The sequence below is a fragment of the Furipterus horrens genome, unplaced genomic scaffold, assembly GCF_987537825.1.
Source record: "Furipterus horrens unplaced genomic scaffold, mFurHor1.1.pri manual_scaffold_8, whole genome shotgun sequence".
In the NCBI taxonomy this organism is placed as follows: domain Eukaryota; kingdom Metazoa; phylum Chordata; class Mammalia; order Chiroptera; family Furipteridae; genus Furipterus; species Furipterus horrens.
In genome coordinates, this window is record NW_028327178.1 from 4375868 (window position 1) to 4396280 (window position 20413).

General features: G+C 47.6%; 1 protein-coding gene across 2 annotated transcripts in view; it reads left to right on the forward strand.

The window, feature by feature from the left end:
• RTTN (rotatin) overlaps positions 1-20413 on the forward strand; it is a 95561-nt gene that overhangs the window by 50755 nt on the left and 24393 nt on the right. For both annotated transcript variants that reach the window (XM_090285397.1, XM_090285398.1), the window contains exons 29-35: positions 593-721; positions 1160-1270; positions 3185-3343; positions 4312-4383; positions 10883-11072; positions 12434-12525; positions 20019-20112. In XM_090285397.1, the coding sequence (XP_090141523.1) occupies positions 593-721; positions 1160-1270; positions 3185-3343; positions 4312-4383; positions 10883-11072; positions 12434-12525; positions 20019-20112 (847 nt within the window). The remainder of the gene's footprint in view (positions 1-592; positions 722-1159; positions 1271-3184; positions 3344-4311; positions 4384-10882; positions 11073-12433; positions 12526-20018; positions 20113-20413) is intronic.

Genomic DNA, 20413 nt, shown 5'->3' on the forward strand with positions numbered 1-20413 from the left:
TGTGAAGACCATATCCCTTTAGATGAGAAAGATTTTGTTGTTACTGTTGGAAATGTGTCGAATCCCTGAGATGTGTGGGAGAAAACGAGCTGACAGCTAATGATTTAAATAAGCATTTACTTAGATATGAAATAGAAATCTGAGATTGCTCAGAAGTGGGGAAAATTTTCATTTACATTTAGACCATAATTCTAGAAGATGTAGCCCAACCCTGGCAGTCCACAGGAGTTTCATGTAGCTAGTAATTTCTGAGTATCCTTCTCAACAAGGTATTTATAAACTCTTTGACTTGAAGGAATGAAACATTTAAAGAATATTATCAGTATTTTCTAATCACTAAAGTCTCTTAGGAGGACACTATACGTTCTAAGTTCCAAAGGAAAAATATTTTATGATTTACTCTTAACAAATGTTAAGCATATAGTACAGTACTGTTAACTATGCATTTTTAAATCATGGTAAAATAACAAAATTTCCCACCTCAGTCATTTTTGAATGTCTACACTGGGGTTAGGCTTCAGTTCAGATGCGCCAGTGCCCTCGCTGAGCGCTCCGAGGGAAGCGCCGTGAACTTGTTGGCGCTGCTTTTCAGGTCATCACTTCCTTCTACGTGGAGCGCGGGGGAAACGCCATGTCCTTCATGGGGAAGGGCGTCACGAAGAGCACCGTCCTCTGCCTGCTGCACCTGTCCCACGAGATGCTGGCCCAGGACCCGGGCGCGGTGAGTGCGCTGGCTGCCCATCCCGGGGCCGCTGCGGGGGGCGGGCGGGCGCTGAGCGTCGCTGTGGGGACAGCCCCCCCACCATGCTGCCCGGGACACAGCAGTGGTGGGGACGAAGGTGCCTTCTTAGAAGCTGCGCATTACACAAACCTGAATGTTATTTGAAACTTATTTTGATTGACATCTGCCTTGCAGGCGACATTGTTTCTAAATCACGGGGAGAGTAGCTCTTCTGAAGAAAAAATGTTATATTTAACTTTTTAAGGAAAAGCTAATTTTTTTTTTTTTTTTTTTTTTTTTTGCCTTGTTTTGGTTAAATAACGAATGAAAGCCAAGTGGTCAGTGTATTTTTACTTTGTTTTGATTTTTTTTTTAACTCTTTATTCTGTTCTTAGAAACTTACCTAATGTGTTTCTGTTCCCTTCAAAAAAAACTTAGGAGTGGATGTCACTCTGGTTCCTGCCTTTGGGGAGTCCCGGTGAGGAGCACACGCCCACCCAGCAGGGACTGGCCTGGTTGATTCCATTATGGGTTGACCGAGACCCAGAGGTCAGTGGGAAGAGAAATGAGTCCCTTATGCATAGGTTAAAAAATAAATGAAACTAAACATGTGCATTCATGTGTTCACATTTTCCAAATGAGATTATTTTAGTTCCTATACCTTAAACTCTACTGACCGGTGTGTTTATCAGGTTGGATACCGTAACAAAATGCCGTAGACCGGGGTGGCGACTCGGGGCTGGGGATGGGTCTGAAGGACAGAGACTTCTCTCTCACGGTTCTGGGGGTGGGAAGTCCAGGACCAAGACGTTCACGTTGTTGGGGTCTGGTGAGGCCTCTCTTCTTGCTTTCAGTGTACAATGCGTCCCTCCTCCTTTTCGTACCAGGCCGCCAGTCCTCTCAGGGAAGGACCCCGCCCCGATGGCCTCATTTAACTATCACAGCCTGAAAGCCTTGTCCTCAGGCACAGCCCCTTGGGCGTGAGTGCTGCAGCATCTGCGTTTTGAGGGATACGTTTCGGTTCACAGCACCCACTCTTCAGTCAGACTCATGAGGGTGCAGGTTAGGAGCAGATTAAAGAGAATGATAGAATCTGTCACTTACAGAGTGAACAGTGAAAATACTGGAAACACCGAGCCCTTTTCAACGATTTGAGAAGGTTAGCTGCCTGGTGACGGAGTGTCATGAGTGGGGTAGGCCCGTGACAGGGCAGAGTTTTATGTGGTGAATGAGTTCTCCATGTGACTGTCATACAAAAAGCTGTATGTACTTCATAGGTACAGCTTCACGAGTGTGGAGACACCATGACCACAGTCAGTGCCATCAGCATACCTGCCCTTCACCTCCCAAAGTTTCTTCCTGCCTTCTTCATTGTGTGTGTGTTTGTTGAATTTTTGATCTGCTCTTAGTAAACCTTTAAGTCTGCAATACAGTAGTGTTAACTGTGTACACCGTCCACGAATTCAAGCAGGAGATGACCGCATCCCATCATCACAGAAACGGTGACTTCCAGAGCTGTCGTTGGACCTGACCCTGGAGGTTACGCTGCTCTCGCGCACCTGTTGCGTGACTGTGTCACGACTACACTTTTGTTACCTCCTAGTTATCAGTGGCACTGTAGGTGGGGATTAGCGTTCAGAAAGTTCCGAAGCTCACCAAGATGCACAGCCTGAGCAGCTGCGGTGCCGTGGCAGCCTGCTCTACCCCCTCAGCCCTGTTGGAAACATTTAAAAACATTATTTTTGGGGAAAATGCCAAATGTCTTTGAAACATAATTCTGTTACTTCTTTTTGAAAAGAAGTTTTAAAAAAGTGAAAACGATTTATTTGAAAGAAACACTAAAACATTAAGGATGGTAGTGCAAAATAGTAGGTCGTCTCTTTAAAAATGAGGCCTTAGCCCTGACTGCTGTGGCTCAGTGGATTGAGCACCAGCCTGCAAACCAAAGGGTTGCCGGTTTGATTCCCAGTCAGGGCACGTGCCTGGGTTGTGGGCCAGGTCCTGGGTTGTGGGGGTCATGAGAGGCAGCCACACACTGACGTTTCTCTCCCTCTCTTTCTCCTTCCCTTCCCTTCTTTCTAAAAATAAATGAACAAAATCTTTAAAATAAAAATAAAAATGAGGCGTGAACAAGAATCAGCTCATTAAAGATATGTAAGTGCTCTGTGCTTTTCCTAGAAAAAGTCTTGTGAGGTGCATTTTTTATCCTTTTACCTGGCTTTGACATTTTGTGACATTTACTTTCATTTAACTTTTTTTCCTATATTATTGCTTTCTTGAGTTGTGGAATAGGATTTTATTTATTCGTACACTCAGAGAACACTTTTTATAAGTGTCTTTTATAATTTAGCATTGTGAAGACAATTTCGTAAAAGTACGATAGTTTATGTACCAGAAAAATCAGGGATTTCCGTAAGGAAATCAGATTCTGTGACGTGACAGCTCTTGCTTTCACTGGAGCAGGTGAGGTTCACTGCGCTGGGACTGGGCTCGGCACTGACCACCCTGGAAGGCGGCTGCGTGGCCCTGGCGCAGAGCTGCCGGAACATCTCCGGGGGGCTGTGGGGCACCGCGGTGAGCATCCTCCTGGACCAGTCGGAGTGCAGCCTGGTGCGCCGCGAGGTACGCTGTCCGCGCCGCCCCGCCCCGCCCCGCCCCGCCCCGGCGTGGGCCTGAGAACCCGCCGCGCCGGCTCCCTGCTGACCCCCGGGCAGCGGTGGACAGGGACGCAGGTCTCCGTTCACGGCACATGGGGGGGTCCTCTCTCCTGACAGGGTCCGAGCAGAACTCGGCACGCTTTAATAAACTTTCATGTTATCATTATGCGTGGGAACGGTTTACAGAAAAAAAGGCTTTTGTGGGTCCCCAGTGTTTATAAGCTGTAGTTAAGGGGTTGTCCGTGTACTCTAGTACTTGTCATGTACCTTATAAGAGGACAAGTGAACCCCGTTGAATTCTGCCGAACACTTCGTGGCTTTCTGTTGTCTCTGCGTATGTCCGTGGTGACCTGATGCACGTAGTCTTTAAGAGAGTCCCCCAGTCACGCTGTGAAGGAAGCCACAGCTCCCGGGCTGTCCCTGAGACTATCCGCGCGCCAGACCCCAAGGCTGTGCGTGATCTGGTGCCCCGGCCGCGCGCCCTCCTGGGCCAGCGTTAGAGATGATCTGTGGGCTTCCAGCTAAGGGGACTGGCGACTTCCCTCTCTGGGTCCCTGTTACCCTTGTTAATTAGGAATCTGAGAGAGGGAGAAAGACTGGGGGAGGGGTGTGCGCGTGTGTGTATGTGCGTGTGTGCAGGGGATAACAAACGGGAAACGATATCCTCATCGCTCCCAGAACAGTTTATATTTTATACAGATTATTTTTAAAAAATAAAATTCTGGAATAGGAGAAAACATACTTCCTGGTGAAATAACTTCCGCTCCTGTCAGGTCACCCCGGTCAGGAAATGCAGTTTGGCATTTCCTGTAATGACCTGTCAGCACGTGCAGTTGGCCCGTGACGCATGTTTTGTTATGAAATTATGGCATGTTGGTCATTTAGGAGATGCCACCACGATGGCAGTGTTGACCTTTTCGTTTTAAATTTCAGGCTGCATTTATTCTTCAGAATCTCCTGGTGATTCCAATGCCATCGGTGATTGTAAAGGATTACACTTGGCAGGTGGGTGAGTCCCAGCCGTTCCCAAACTGGCAGACGGCTGAGGTGCATTGATGACCAAGCTTCGGCACGTCTGTGTTTCATCACTGGTGAAATTCCCTCCAAGGCCACAGGGCCTCTTAAAAGGAGCTGCAGAAATTGGCTCTTGCTTGGTCGGATCTGTAAGCTCTGCTCTGTAGTGGGGGAGGGGCGCCGAACGGCAGGGGCGGCCACCAGGCTCAGGACGGCGCGCGTGCCGGGCAGTCGCGGCCGTCTGGTCCCTTCCCCGCAGATACGGGAGTTCCTACGCGCTTCACGTGGGCGACCTCAGCGTTTTTGAGGAGCGCGGCCCGTTCAGTTTTTGTGTTATTCTCCCATTAGGCTGCGTATTTTTTGCAGAAAAGCCGTGGAAGTGTGTGTTATCAGTGCACTGCACCTGGAGACAGACGCGCTCTGGGTCCCGTGGCCGTGGTTTAGCCTTGCTCTCGTGGTTGGGACCCAGTCTGCCCGTGTCCTTCCTTGTGGACTTCCGCAGGCGGTGCTGGAGACGGTGTGAGTGACCGTTCCTCATCAGCTTCGTTTTAGCTTCTGTCGTGACTCATGTCTGAAGCGATTATCACAGAGCGGTTGCCAAGTGGAGATTTTCCAATTCCATCGCTTCTTGTGCATTTATTACATTTTCCTGTAAGGAAGCGCTTTCTTTTCTTCCTCAGTTACTTATTTATTCACTTTCTAAAACCATTTACACCCGCACGGACTCCAGGAAACAGTCTGTTTCATGGGTTATGACCTGTTTCTGTGGTTATTTATTTAGATGTTGACACTGTTCTGGATTGGCCAGCATAAGCCCTTCATGGAGAGTCTGTCCCTTTCCCACATGTGCATCAGTGTTTGAGCACCTCCTCACTTCCTGGGGTAGCTGGACGCTCCCGCCTTTCCAGCCCCAGCCTGGAGTCGGGCAGGGGCTCCGGGCCCCGATCGCTTCGGGTGGAGAACTGGGTTCTGGAGGTTCTCATTGTCCCTGGGCGGGGCGGGGCGGGGCACACTCCGCTCAGGGACACGGCTGTCAACTGTCTGCGTGTGCGTGTGTGTGTGTGTGTGGTCTAGAGCGTGCAGTCATTTATAGTTACAGTGAAGACCACTTCCATATTTAATGTGACAGTGCCTATTTTTCATCTTTTCATGTGTTCGTCACAAATCACGAGTGTTGTTTCACAAAACAGTAACTACTTAGTGTCAAATAAGCAGTATCATTTTATCTGTATTTATAATTTATTTGTAGTTAAGGATTTCTTATGTAATTAGGGTCATTTTCCCAATCTCCAGGTTGCATTATAACATTTAAAAATTTTGTTATATAGTAAATCTCTGTTGTTCTTAAATGCAGTTTTTATTTTGTTTCTGGTCCCTTCGGGGGCATGTCAGTACTGTGACTCTGGGAGGAAGTACGTTTGGATGTTAACACTCCACCTCACTGCATCCTTGAGAACATTTTTTTCCAATTCACGGGCGCGTTCTGTGACACAGCTGATTTCTTCCTAGTGATTTGGAGAGTTTTGCTGCTTGGCATACTGCCCGTGCCGGGCTCCCTGGCCATTCTGCAGCTGCCCTGGCAGCCCCAGCTGTCCCCTGAGGGCAGGCCGGTAAGGACACAGGCATCTCGGGACAGAGCGGTGTCCCCCGCTCCCCCGACGCAGGAGCCAGCCCGTCCGTCACTGGCGGGCCGAGGGGCAGAGCCTGGCGTTCGCGTGGAAGGCGTCCTTGCTCTGGCCCTTGGAGTGCTGGGCACCTGTGGTCGGCCTGGGGGAGCACGCCTGTGGTGCCCGTGCTGGGCGTGGCCTCGCGGCCGAGCGGAGCCTGTTGTTAATGTGCCGTTGCCACGAGGAAGCTCGGGCCCGTGGGGAACGCAGACTCAGGCTGGCCGCGTAGTTACGATACAGCAAGTATTTGGTTTTCTTGGAGAAGTTATAAGTGTTTTGAGTGTATTACTTGCATATTTTGAAGAAATGGTTTCTTCAAGTAATAAATACATGTGGTTAAACAAGCTAATAGGGTTTATAATGAAGTTCACCACCTGTCCCCATTCACAGAGACGGCCTCTCCTCCTACCGATGTTGATTGTTCAGCACGTGTGCAGGGACGTGTGTGTTCCTGGCTGGGCGGACACGTGGGGTTCCGCTCATGTAAGCAGCCTCCTGCAGTACGGTTCTCTTCCTGTCTCACTTCCTCCGGTCGCCCCTGCTGCTCCTGGTCTTGTGAGCAGCGGTCACGTCTCGTGGCTCCACTCGGAAGGTCAGAAGACGTGGCTGAGCTGTCCTGCCCTCACTGGTCTCTGCCGCCGAGGTCAGCCAGCTCCGTCGTCCCGGCCGTGCGAGCCTGCTCCCGCGTCGTGAGGGCTGGCGGCGTCTGCTCTTCCCTGCGGTCTCCATCTGGCTCCGCGGTTGGTTCTAGAAACTGAACGCCGGTCACTCACCACAGAGCCACTCACCGGGCGGGGGCTGCACAGGCGTGTGTCGCTCCCAGGGCCATGGCCGCTCGGGCCCACAGGGGAGACGCTTCCTGTGTGTGCGTGTGCGTGTGTGTGTAGTTACCAGGTTGGGGTGACTCTCCCCTGTGGAGTTGATATGGCTCTGTGATTTTATATCATTATCTCAAGTTTTTCTAAGCTCATAATCATCCTTTTTCTTTAGTTGGAATTTTCTTTTCTAGTCATCAGCCTCCAAATAATTGTATTCTCACCTAAAAACCAGTGTATGAGTGTTAAGCTTCATGGGTTCTTGCATATCTGAAACTTTATTTAAATTGCACTGGATTCGTCGTCTGGGCTGCTTACCGGATAGTAGGGTGCCGTTGTCCGTCGTGAGACTTCGGCTCCGTGGTCTTCTGACACCCTGTGCTGCTGATGCAGGTGGGTCCCCCCCGACCCCCTCACCTCTTTCTGGCTGACTGTTGCTTTTACCATCCGTCTTCTCTTTACCTTGGATATGGTAGAGCTTTGTGATTATCTGTCTTTTTTTATTTCTCTAGCTCGACATGCATTAAGCTCCTTAATGGACGATGTAGATGTTCTGTATTTCTCGGCTCTGACAGTGTTTTCATACTTATTTTTAAAATCACTTTCCCTTTTTTTCTTTTCTTCTATCTTTTCACAAACTGTAGGGGTCCCGTGTCAAGCCTCCTGCACTGAGTATCCTCCTCTCCTTATCTTCTACATTTCTGTCTCTCAGTCTTTCTTTTCTCGGATATTAATTCTGTGGTTCATCTCAGAATTAGTTTGGCTTCAGTCTTGGTACACCAAGTAATTTTCACCATGATTCTGAAACAAAGCACAACCAAAACAACACACAAAAGAAATCAGGTTTTAAAACATTATTAGATAGATTTAATTTTAAGTTTATGTCTATGACATCTTTTATCTTTATTTTATAAATCTTTTTTTTTCTTTTCATGTTAGTAAAAACTAGAGGAAAAAATCAAGTTTAAAATACACGAATTGAAGGATAAGTGTGGTTATTTAATTAGACTTATCAGTATGATTACGCATATTTAGGCAGTAGCTGCTGGAGTTCTGCACTGCAGTTTCATGGGGAAACTCTCACTCCCTTGGAAGGTCCTCAGAACCGAGGAGAAGCCGGGTGGTAGGGGCAGCAGGCCCCCGACCCCTGTCCTTCTGGTGGCAGCGGCAGCCGTCAGCCTCAGCGAGCCTCTGGGCAGGAACCGCCGGCAGGTGTGGGCGCCCCAGCACGACTCCCTCTCGCCATTTACACGGCTCCCACTTCCTCGTGTTTTTCTTAAACCATTGTCGGTTTTGTCCTGTGATTGTAACTCATCCAGGAAGCAGTTATATAGCCACAAGTTTATAAAAGTAAGACGTTTGAATAACTTTATATAATCTGTGGTACTTGTTTAGCAGTTTTATTAACTTAGTGATGTTTGTTAGGTAGTTAAGAGTTAAGCTCGTAAATTTAGCTGAATTATTTATAATTCTCCTCTTAGTTGTTAATTCCTTCTCTGAATTATTAAGACGGGGCCTTTAAATTGTGATGTTAAGCAGCTGTGGCAAATCTCTTGTGTACGTGACATGTTCAGTACATCGTCGTCGGCCGTCGTCGTCGTCGTCGGCAGCCGTCCGTCTCGAGAGACGATGGCGTAGCTTCTTGAGAGTCTATCTGCACCGCCGAGAATGGCTGTGCAGTCCGATTCGGGAGTGACAATCCCTGCCACACTTGTTACAGGTGAAGGCAGATGGCTGTTGTTGCTGCTGCTGACGCTGCTTCCGCCTCGATCTTTTCTGGACCGCCTCCTCGTTGCGCGCAGCCTCCGCGCGTGACGTACCTTGCCTGACCGCGAGCCTCCAGGCTAGGCGGTCGTCTGCTTGAATTTCCCATGTGTTGAGATCGATGGAGCATTGTGTCATGTCCTTTTTGCAGATGTCTTTGAACCGCAGTTTTGGGTGCCCTGTCATCCTCTGGCCTTCTGCTAGCTCGCCGTAGAGGAGGTCTTTGGGGATATGGCCTGCATCCATTCTTTTGACATGGCCGAGCCACCTGAGGCGTCTCTCGCTAAGAACTGCATGCAAACTGCTCATGTTGGCTCGCTTCAGCACCTCGGTGTTGGGGACCTTATCCTGCCAGGCGACATGCAGGACGCGTCGCAGGCACCTCATGTGGAAGCTGTTGAGTTTCCTTTCGTGCCTTGCGTAGGTGGTCCACGTCTCGCTGCCATAGAGGAGAGTGCTGAGTACGCAGGCTTGGTAGATGCGCAGTCCGGTTTTCTCAGTGAGGCTGGAATTGTTCCACGCTCGCCGGTTCAGTCTGGCCATAACTGTGGCTGCCCTGGCGATTCTCCGGTTGACCTCCAAGTCGACTGACAGAGAGCTCGAGATGGTGGACCCGAGGTAAGTGAAGTCGTTGACAACCTCCAGGGTGTATCCGTCGATGGTGATGCATGGGGGAGTCCCTGTGCCTTGAGCCATAACATTCGTCTTCGTCAGGCTGATGGCTAGTCCGAACTCCTTGCATGCGTGGGAAAGGCAAGTGACTAGCTGCTGGAGACCCTCTTCGGAGTGTGATGTCAAAGCTGCGTCGTCGGCGAAGAGCATCTCACGGATGAGCACCTCTTTGACTTTGTTCTTGGCTCGTAGACGGGCCAGGTTGTAGAGCTTGCCATCGGATCTGGTGTGAATGAAGACACCCTCGCTGCAGTCCTTAAAGGCGTATTGGAGGCTCTGTAGCTTCAGTTCAGTACATTTAAGGATATTATAAGCTGCTGAAAAGATGGACCATTTTGAAGTTTGTGTGGTAGAGCTGGCTTTGCGGGCGTGATGAATCCCTGCATCCTGGGTAATTAACGTGAGGTGACGGAGGAAAGGGCCTCGTGGCCTGGAACGTGACCACAGTTAATCAGTGGGAGCCACGTGACCCTGAGCGCTCAGTCCTCGGTGGCCATCGGTGCTGGCTGCTTATTAAATGGATGCGTTTCTTCTTATATGTGTGAGTTGCTCTGCTCACGGAGAACGAGCTAACGGTGGTCGGTAGGTTCGTTAGAACACGGCCAGGACAGATTCGTAACCCAAGAAGGCGTTTAATATCAAAGGAAGAGGTTTCCTTTTCATGATCGTATCCTTAAAAAGAAGGGTTAGTAGAAATAATCCTATTGATGTAATCGTACCTGCAAGTTGTGAGTCGTTTCGTCTTCCTGGAGAGTCAGGTTTAGTATCCGCCGTGCCTTGGTGCCCAGGCACGAGAGAGGGCACACAGCATGGACTCAGGGTCAAGCTCGATCGGTAGTGCGTTTGGGCCGCGCCTTTCCTGTTGGCACTTAGATTCCTATTTCCTTTTATTTTTCTCTCACGGTCTGTTTTAAAATCTTAACTTTTAAAATTATTTCCCAAAAACTTAGAAAGATTTATAAACTAGTGATGGAATTATTTGCAAACTTCCAAGTAGTATTGTTGCTGGTTTTTCCCATTGGATCCTCCAGGAAAAGCGGCGCGGGGCGTTGAGAAAAACCGGTGAAGAGAAGCGCACAGAGGGCAGAGCCATGTGATGGCGGGCTCTCCTCCGTGGGCGGCCGTGGGCGCGCGGCGTCTGCACGCGTGTGCGCCGGGGCGAGGACAGGGGCTGCCGCTCCGACGGCGGCTGCCAATGGCCTTTGCGTCTTAGCTAGCCTGTTGATAGCTGTGAGGACTAATTTTAATTCCCTGGGCCACGTTGTCTCTGGTACTTCAGTACTTATTCTGTGTCGGCTGTAAAATAGCTCTTTGTTTATGGCTCAGGTGTCTCATGACGTGGTTGAAGTGGTATCACTTCATGGACAAACTTTACACTCACTGGCCCCTCGAGGGACAGAGTGGAGGCTTCTGCCTTCCGTGGATTCTTGGGCGGTGAAATACTGCAGCAGGCGCCCTGCTGTCAGCTGGGGACGGCGGGGGCCGGCCAGGTCGCACGCGGGACCTGCTGCTTCCCTGGAAGAGAGGATTGAGCCGTCCTGTCTCCCTTTTCCCCGCCCTCCTCTCCTGCAGGGCCCCTGTGTCCATGACGAGGACTCTGGCCTGTCGCTCATCGGAAAGCCCGCCCTGCAGGCCCTTCTGTATCACTGCCACTTTTATGAACACCTGAGTCAGATGGTGAAACAGTGTTACCTCGGACTGTATACGTTTGATCTGCGTTGCTCTGCTCTTGATGCAACTTCCGACAGCAGCGATTTAAATGGTAAGGACATTATATTTATGTGTTTATAAAATGTGACACTTTGTAAACTGTTAAAGACCAGCGTGTTTGTTGTACAATGTTTGAAAAATAATGACGTGTACCCAGGCAGAATTGATTTCTTCTCTAGTCCCCCCCAAGTCCCGCTGCCCAGATACTGCCTTTGTTGCGTTACGGTGTATTTTCTGCCAGGCTTCTTTGTCTGGATAGCTGTTTGTTTCACATAATTGTGTTCATATCTTATGTACATTTTTGTATTACCCTCTTTCACTAAACATTGCCTAAGCATTTTCCTGTGTTATAAATTCTTCATGGAAACCATTTTTGATATCATATAAATGTTTCATAAGTTATTTCATGACCTTCTGCAAAGTTTTATACTTTCCTCTATAATTGTCTTGAACTTTAGAAAGGTTTTTCCTAGGCAATCAATAATAAGACATTTCCTACTAAATTTTCTAATTTGTTTTACTAATGTATCAAAAATTTATTTGTATTTGGCATATTACTCATTTATCACGATGTCTTGCTGAAACTTTTAAATTTATATTTATAGATTCTCTTGAATTTCCTAAGTATAGGATCTTAGAACATGTAATAATTTATGCCTGTTAATATTTTATAATGATTTGATAATAAAAATAAGTTGAATTTTAAAATTAATTTCAAAGTAATTTTAAAAAATCTTGACATAATTTCACACTTACAGAACAGGCGCAAGAATAGTAGAAAGAATCCCAAATGTTAATTTGGGAATTAATTTTATTATATTTGTCCCCATGATATGTGTATGTATATGTGTTTATGAATAAAATTTATGTGCATATATATGTATATGCTTTTTCTGAGAAATTGAAGAGTAAATTATAGATGTAAAGTTTCTTTACCCTGAAGTATTTAAGTGTGAATTCTAATTCACTTTTCTACTCACTTCTTGGAGGAATTAAGAGGAAAATGACATTTGATGACATTTTAAACATTCTAAGTGAATGTCCCTAATAGGAAAGTGACCCATTCAGCTGTTTGGATGTCTTTGCATCTGTGTTGCTGAAAGCATGGCCCACGAGCCAGCAGGATGAACCTCCGCTGTGAGGGTGTCAGGAATGCAAGTTTGTGGCCCACCCTGGTTTGGGGGGTGGAAGGAATTTCTTGGATTAGGACCCAGGAACGGCACATGAAAGTTTGGCAGCTGGTGCTCTTGATAAATTGTGTAATGTTAAGCTAAAGCACCCTCAAGTAATTGTCTTTAAATTTTCTGTAAAACAAGCTCTATATACAAATTAGGCAAATAAAAATTAGGCCAACTGTTCGTTGTTACAGTACCTAGGGGACTATTCATGGTGACAGTCTTCCTGTTGTCACAGGTCTAGATGACTCGTTCAAGTTTTGGAGTGCTCCATCCAGAATGCCCCATCAAGATCGAGATCCAAGTTCTCTGTCCACCTCGGAAACAATGGTACTTCCAAAGAATTCACAAGGGCTTCTTTTGAATCGCTGAACAAGGTTGCATTCACCTAGTGGAGAGGTGGCGTGGCAGGAAGCAGAGGGCTTTGCTTGACTGGGACAGCCGTGACTTATTTGAGCGCGGCCGGAGCCTTGCTCATGGCGCTGCGCTGAGATCCTCTGAGCTGAGCTTCCAGCCTCCCCCCTGTCTTTCCTGATAGACCCCAGACCTTACACGCGTTTATCAGGGGTAGCAGGAGGAGGAGAACAGGTCCCAAGTGGCTGATAATGCTTGATTCCCCTCCCCTGTGGCATCAGGATGAGGTAGTTTGGAGACAGTTGTCCATCCAGACGGCTCCAGGTGGTCCCGATGAGCCCATTTCTACAGCGAGCAGCGTGTCTGGGCTGTAGAACACCTGAGAGTTGGGGGGCCCACCTGTCTTCGTTCCCCTTTCTTTCAGAAGGTGCGCTCGGTTCTAAAAAGGCCGGCACACCAAGTGTGGTCTAAATGATAATGGTCGTGGGTTTCATGTGTTTTACAAGCAGGCAGGACAGTTTATGCTCAGCTGGAAAACATGACTTGCGGTTGTGAAGAGTCGTTGGAGGAAGTACAGTGTCATAGAACCAGGAAGGCCAGCGCTTGTCACCGCCGCTTCCAGGAGCGAAGAAGTGTGAGGGCAGTAACTGGTAGGCAGGCGTTGCTAGGAGTCCCTTACTGCCCAGTTTCTCAGGATACTGGGACTTTTTGCTGTACTTTTAAGAGCTGTATTTTTTCAAGACTCAGAATGGAAGAGTTGATTTTTTTTTTAGTGCCAAACTGAACGTTTGTTTGGAGAAGTGGAATGATTACCCTCCTTCCACTAGGTGTCATGCTTTCCTGTCCAAGCTGGAAAGACCCTGTATCTCTGTCTCAGGGAAGGAATACGACCAGAGGCAAAAAGTCTTATTTTAATTCACAGAAGGATGGCACTAACCTGCGCTTAAAAGTACTTCTAAGGTTTCCCTGTTTATTTAGAGGGCTGTTGGCGAACCTGGAAGTCTTTGTCCATTTTCCAGTTCTTTGCTTCCAGGAGGCACCCAGGAAAGGGTGATTGTTCTCATTAGTTTCGGGCTGTCTTAGCTGTTTTCTGGGTCCCAAGTCGTATTTATCCTACACAAAAAGCAAAAGCAAATCACACTTTTGCATTTCTGAGTTTTGTAATAACATATAAATCTTACCGATAACGATACTAAATTTTCTGAGATAAACTTTGGAAATGTGGTATTTTTGTGGTCATTATAAAATAGAAGCACCTCTATTAATGTCAGAGCCTTTAATGTGTTTGTGTTAGGGCGTCACATACACTTTGAGGAACATATGCCGGTGAAATCTGTTTTTTTTTAAGAGTTTTTCTATGTAGTCCTGTGTAAGATTTATTTCTTGGAGTTTCTAAAAAAAAAACCTTGTATTATCTATTAGAATTTTAACAGTCAACTATTGTCTTTCTTCTTTCTGAATTCCAAACAAAAGAATTTGGGCATTGGTGGCTTGTGTTTACCCAAGTGGGGCCTTTTATTCATGGAAGTGCCCTAATGACCCCAGTTCCTCTGAGCGTCAGTGTCCCCTCCCCAGGCCCGAGGTCCCGTGTCTCCTTGTCCCAACAGGAGAACAACGTGGAGAATCTGTTTCCTGTACCAGTATCACTTTAAACTAAGCTCTCAGTACCTGGACCAACTAAAACTTTCTCAGGGATAAGACAATGTTGAAATTACAAATTGAAGTATCAGTTGTGCAGATGTGAATCTTGCTAATAAGCTTATATGGTTATTTATATAATTATGTTTATTTTATCCTATATTTTTAACATGTACTATGTTAATAGCTCTATGATAAGCTTGTGTATTACAACTGATAGTATTACTTACCATAAGAATAACTGATGTTTATCAAATAAAATCCCAAAGCTATGAAACTGATCAGCTTTGACCATAAAATTAAAATGTAGGTAAAGCTATTATAGGAAATACGACTACTTTATTCAGCAACGTTTACATTTAAATTTATGTTTATGTTTAAAGCATTGTTATCTACATTTTTTTATTCACCCCATCAGTAAAGGTTTTATGACCAAAAAAAAAAAAAAAAAAATTGGTGTAGTTCACAGAATTAACAAAAGATACAGTTGGTTGATTCTTTTTTTGTTCCGTTTTGTTTTTCCATTTTGTCCTTCGCAGGGAGGCTCTGCCTTTTGACTTGGGCCCTGTCGCCCAGGGTGCTGGGTCCCGGCCCACTGGGTGCTGGAGTGCCACGTCCGGGGCTTCATGGGCTGATCTGGGGACGCTGGTTCCGTCGTTGGCAGGCTGGGGAAGGGCCGGAGCCTGTGTGTTTTGTAAGTTGCACAGAGAGGAAGGAGCATCGTCAGAACCTCGGGCTCCTTGTGAATTCGCCTCTTCAGAGATGGCTTCTGTCCGACTCGGGGGGTTGGGGGGCAGTTGTTGTTTCTCGTCCGGAAGTGACGTTTCTGGTTCTCAGGACATTCCGCCCTGGCCAGGCGCCTGTGCCTAGTGTGCACCGGTGTGTAGCAGCAGCTTTGTGACCGAAACTCGGTCTTTAATAAAAACAGAAGAGCACGATGGAAGGAAACGGGGGCTGTGCTCTGAGAAAAGGGGGGGCAGAGATCTACTCACGTTCTTAAAACGTGGGAAACACAGGGTGTGACAGTTCCTCAGGGGCCTTCGGTCGGGGTTAGTGAGCCCAGAGAGCTGAGCCCCGTTTTGGATCTGAAGAGAGGAGGTGTGGGGGCTACAAAGGGAGAGATAGGGGGGTGTCTCAGCAGAGGAGAGCGGCGTTCAGGAACCGGGGCTTGGCCTTGTTTGGTGGGAGTTAGGTTATTTCGTAGGATGGACGGTGGGCCAAGGACAGCTACCGCTGGGGCTTCGGACAGAGAGAGCCGCGCTGGGATGTGTACCCCCCTCCTGCGTGGTGACCACAGGAGAACCTGGGAGGTGGCCGTTTGTATGGCCGCAGGAAGAGAAAAAGAGAGGGATGGACTTCGTTTCAATAAATTCCAGCTCCCTGTGGAATACCCAGGATCGAAGGACCTGTGTATTTTATTAAGAAGGAAAATACACGTGAGATTCTAGTTCCTAAGGATTAGTAATAGAGGCTGCTGGGCTGTAAAACAATGCAAATGAGCAAATATGGGGTTTTTTGGGGAGGGTAATAAAAATTTTATGTGATTCTTTTAATAAAATTTAGATGTTGATGGTTAGTGACTCCTGCTTTTCCATAGCCGACGTTAGAAGGAATACAGTGGCAGGTGTAAGAATATTCTCCGTGCCTGCATAGCACCTACTATTTCATAGATAATAATTTTTTTAAAAATTAGTAGAAAGAGCCAATGTCTGGGTTTTTTCTGTGTTTTGTGCTCATTTTGGTGTGTTTGAAGTTTTCCAAACTAAGCGATTACAGCGTTATAGCCAGTGCTATCAAGTACAGGCATTTAAAGATGTTTTGAACTAGATTTCAGCAGTTTTCTTACGCAGCGAACTACAGCTAGAGTTAGCAGAAAGGATTTAGGTCTTGTATTTGTACTAAAACAGATTTTCTGAATTTGGTAAAAGTCAGTTATTTTATCTGATAAACTGATGTGTGGAGCCTGCCCGTGTGCTGTGTGCTGTCCCCGCATTAGGTCCTGAACGCCGCACCCCTGCAGGGGGGTGGCCTCTCACACATGAAGGACAGTGTCGTAGAGGATTGGGGTGCTGGGCCCCGGGTCCCAGAGCTAGTGGAGGGAGGAGGAGCACAAGCTGTGGGAGGCCTGTGGTCCTGAAGTAGACGCGGGCCAGCCTCGGACGGTGGGTGGGGCCTGGTGGCCGCTGTCGGGGTGCGCGGCGGGGATTCCTGTTAGACGGGCAGGGCTCTGCCATCCTCAGCGGCTTTCCTGAGCCCCCCTTTTTCATATTGTATACACTCCCTGTGAGTGGTGACTCGGTACGGCTGACCTGTTGTCATTGGGCTAGAATCGTGATGACCGATTGGGACGCGTGCCAGGGCTTGTCTGCTCTCGGGCTGGTAGGGAAAGGCATAAAATCGGGCACGTGGGACCTACAATTCCTCAGAAGCGTCTCATTTCTTATTTTTGTCATGTATTAAAAATGTGAGTAGATTTGTACACTATCCTTTGTTCATACCACAAACCCTCATCTTCTTCCTTTGTTCCCTTCTAATTAAAAAAAATCAGATAACCTGCTCAGACACCAGTGCTATTTTTGATGAAAGAGGATGAAGGGTATTATGAAATCATCTTGAAAAAAAGAAACACAACTCTTAAATTAACTTTCAAAAAAATTTTAAAGTATCCAGTGAACTCTTTTGTTTCTGGAAGGCAGAACACAAAGAAAACCGTTTTTGAGCAGTTGATGCATTTTGTTTATATGACAGGAAAATAGAAAAATAGTTCTAAACTCAAATCCTATTTTGCTATGGCAAATGGCTTTGCTTTTTCCAGCTATTTCACAGGGACGCTCTTGAAATTGTAACTGCTTGCGTGGCAGAGAAGCATGAGTTAGGAAGTTTGTAGAGTTACCACATCTGTCTGTAAACACACTGACAGAAAGTTTCTCTCAGTTTTTCTGAGCCAAATTGGAGTCTTTTCGTATAGTGGCTTCAGGTGGCATCTGTCTGTCTGTACGAACAGGCTTTTATTGCCGGTGTGACCCCAGTCAGGTGATGAGGCTAGACGTTTCGTATTTTAGTCCAAAGAAAACTCAGTGTCATTTGTCTTATTGTGGGGTGTGACTTCCAGATCTCAGGGTGTCACGGGGCAGGTGTGAAGGGAGGGAAACGTCCAGAGTGGGGTCTCGCCCACTAGAGCGGGCGGTAGGCACAGAGTCAGACAGACTCACTGTTTGTTGCTGGAGGGGCTTGTCCTTTCCGTGGGGTGGGCAGAGAATGAGACTGCTCTCCCCGGGCAGGGGGAAGGGAAGCCGTGGCGTGACCTGCTTGCTCTGCTCTTAGCGTGAGCCCCGCTCCTCCGCCTGGGGACGGGCGGAGACCCTCGTGCAGCAGAGCAGAGGTCTCACCTCGGAAAGGCGTGTCCCTTCCGACTTGCGTGGGTTTGCGCCGTCGTGACTACAGCCCTGGTCTCAGAAAGCTAGTCGGAGTCCAACCTTAGGCACACCTCTCCCTGTGGTCCTTTCTGTGAGCGAGGACCTGGGCGAGGTCGGGCCTTTTCCACCTGTGGCCTTGGAGACTTCCACAAACCTCCGCCTTCCAGCAGCTGACGCTTAAATTTCAAGATGACAAGTGATGTATTTACACATCAGTGTGTCTTATTAAATATAATTAAATAAGTATTCATTGAAGATAATTTTCAAACAAGCAAGGACTTCAAGCATTGAACTAGAGCAATTCAGTGTAATACTTCTGGTCTTATTAAAATATGTTAATGTAGCAAATATTGAAGTGTGGATAGGCTAGTAGAAATATAAGTCACGCATAATCAATTTTTAAAACATAATATATTTCTATATAAAAAAGTCTTTGTGTTTCCTCATCCATATGGGGTAAGTTATAATCCATGGATGGGCAAAAGTAGACTTACAGTTGTGAGTACATGAAACATAGTTTATTCTTGTATTATTATTTATCATTTATTTTATTTTCCACATGGACAGCTGTAAACCCTGTACTGCTAATAGGTAGGTGCTTTGTAAAATCATATTTTATAAGGTTGTTTCCTTCTTGGGACTCTGCGGAGGCAAACCACAGCTTTTATTAATCCCCGACCTTTGGTTGTGAATTGCAGCTTTACTTCCGAGGGCCGGGTGTTTGCTGGGCCCTTAGCAGCGGCGCTGGCCACTCCCCGTGTTTGTCCATTGAGAGGGCTGCTTTGGTGTTGGCCTGTCAAAAGGATGTTCAATGAGAAGATAAGGTTCTAGGATCCTCGTCGTCTTCAATTTTCTTACGCGAACGAGGGAGCTCAGGTGGCAGGAGCCAGGGCTGTCGGTCCGCTCCCGGTAGTTTGTGGTGGCGCCTGGCGTGCGGTGGCCGCCTTCACGACTCTGAAGTCACCCACACGTCTGCCGACAGTGTTTCCTTCGTATTGCGCATCTCTTGTATCTGATCGCAGGCAAGTTTAAGTTTAGAGGAAAACACATTTTAGTGCATTTTTCCTGTTAGCTGGATCTAATATGATATAAAATAAAGCGCATAATACATGCCAGTCTCTGTGTCGTTTTAAACTGACAGTTCCCTAGGTTTACTTTTTAGGTGACTTTATATGTGTAGCTTACTTTTTGGCTACAGCTTCCTATCGCTTATTTCTTATTTTTGCAAACGTCAGACTTGAAGTGGTGAGAGATGAAGAAGGCCTTAGAGTTGAACGGTGGATTTTAACAACTGTGTATTCGTTTCGTTCACTGTTTTCTTCAAATTTACATTCTTTGGGCCATCGGGACTGGAAATGAAAATCACCTTGGTTTCTGCTTTCGTTCCGTCATCCCCCGTCTGAGATGCCCTGCGTGAGGGGTCAGGGTGCTGGGCGCTGTGTCGCGGTTGGGCTGCAGGCAGGGTGGGTTCCTGAGTTCGCCGACAGCTCATGCCGCGTGCGCACCCCGACGTAGACCTGACGCAGGCGGGGGGCGCGTGCTGTCCCAGAGGGGCTAAGTGGGGGAGGAGGCAGAGAGTGGCCCGGCCTCCCTAGGTGGGGTATTTGTCACACCGGGGGTGCCAGGCTCGTTGGCCTGGGCCTTTTCGACTTTAGGAGGCCCCACCGTCTCCTTACCTATAAGCCCGTAATGAAATTGTGTTTCCTTCTACGGAGTTTCTGTTATGTTTGACGTTTTTAAAAAATGTTGTCACTGAAACCCAGTTTCAGCCTATTGCCCGACTCTTCTGCAATATGGGGAGAGGTAGAGAAAACTCTTTTAATACTTCAGCTAATTTTTTTATAGGCACTATTAAAATTTGTCTGTGCCATTTGAAACTTTAAGGAAAAACCCTCTTTTACTGTGAATTAGGAAATCAAGGATTGAACCCGAAGAAAATGAAAATACTGACTCAGAGACATCCACACCCCACGTTCACTGCGGCGTTGATTTCAGTGGGCAGGGTGGTGCCAGCGTGGTGACTCCATTGGGGGAGGGGCGGGCGAAGGCAGAAGTCGTGCCGAGTGAGACAAGGGTGGACCTCAGGGGCATGGTGCTGAGTCACACTGGTCAGAGGAGGACAGATACCACGTGATGACTCCTGTATGTGGAGTCTCTGAGTAAATAGATGAAGCTCATAAAAAACAGAAAATACAAAACTGTAACAGGTCTTAGAAGAAGCAGAAACCGCCATTCACAGAACTGTGAAGACGCCCCATGCAGAGCGTTTCCCGCTGAGCCTAGTGAGGGTGCTTTTGCTGTGACCCTTCTGTTTCCCGATATCCTTCTTGTGTGCATGTTGCTTGTGTCCCACGTGCCCCGTCGTGACATTCCGTGTGATCCTTGTAACTGACACGCCTTTCTCGCTGGCCCTAGGTGGCGCCTTCCTCCGGGAGTGCGGGACCGTCGCCCCCGGTGCCCTCCGCCGCGCCTGTCCCTGACGCCTCGCCCGACCCGCTGCTGGCTCCAGGTACCCTCGGGGACGATTCTGCTCCGCGCTTTCCGCAGGGGAGACGACCAGTCGGGCCAGACAGATACCTTAAAACTAAATGTCTGGATAAGACCAAAATAAATAAGTCCAGAACAAAGCGTCTAGATACGAACAAAATGAAATGTCACAGAGCATGATAGAATAACTTAGAATAAGTGTATCGGGACCAAACAAACACTCCTGACTGGCGCACGGGAATTTGGCCACCCCCTGAGCCGCACCGTCGCCACGTGGCCCCCTGTGAGTGACGCACAGGGAATCGGGGCACGGACGGGTGCTG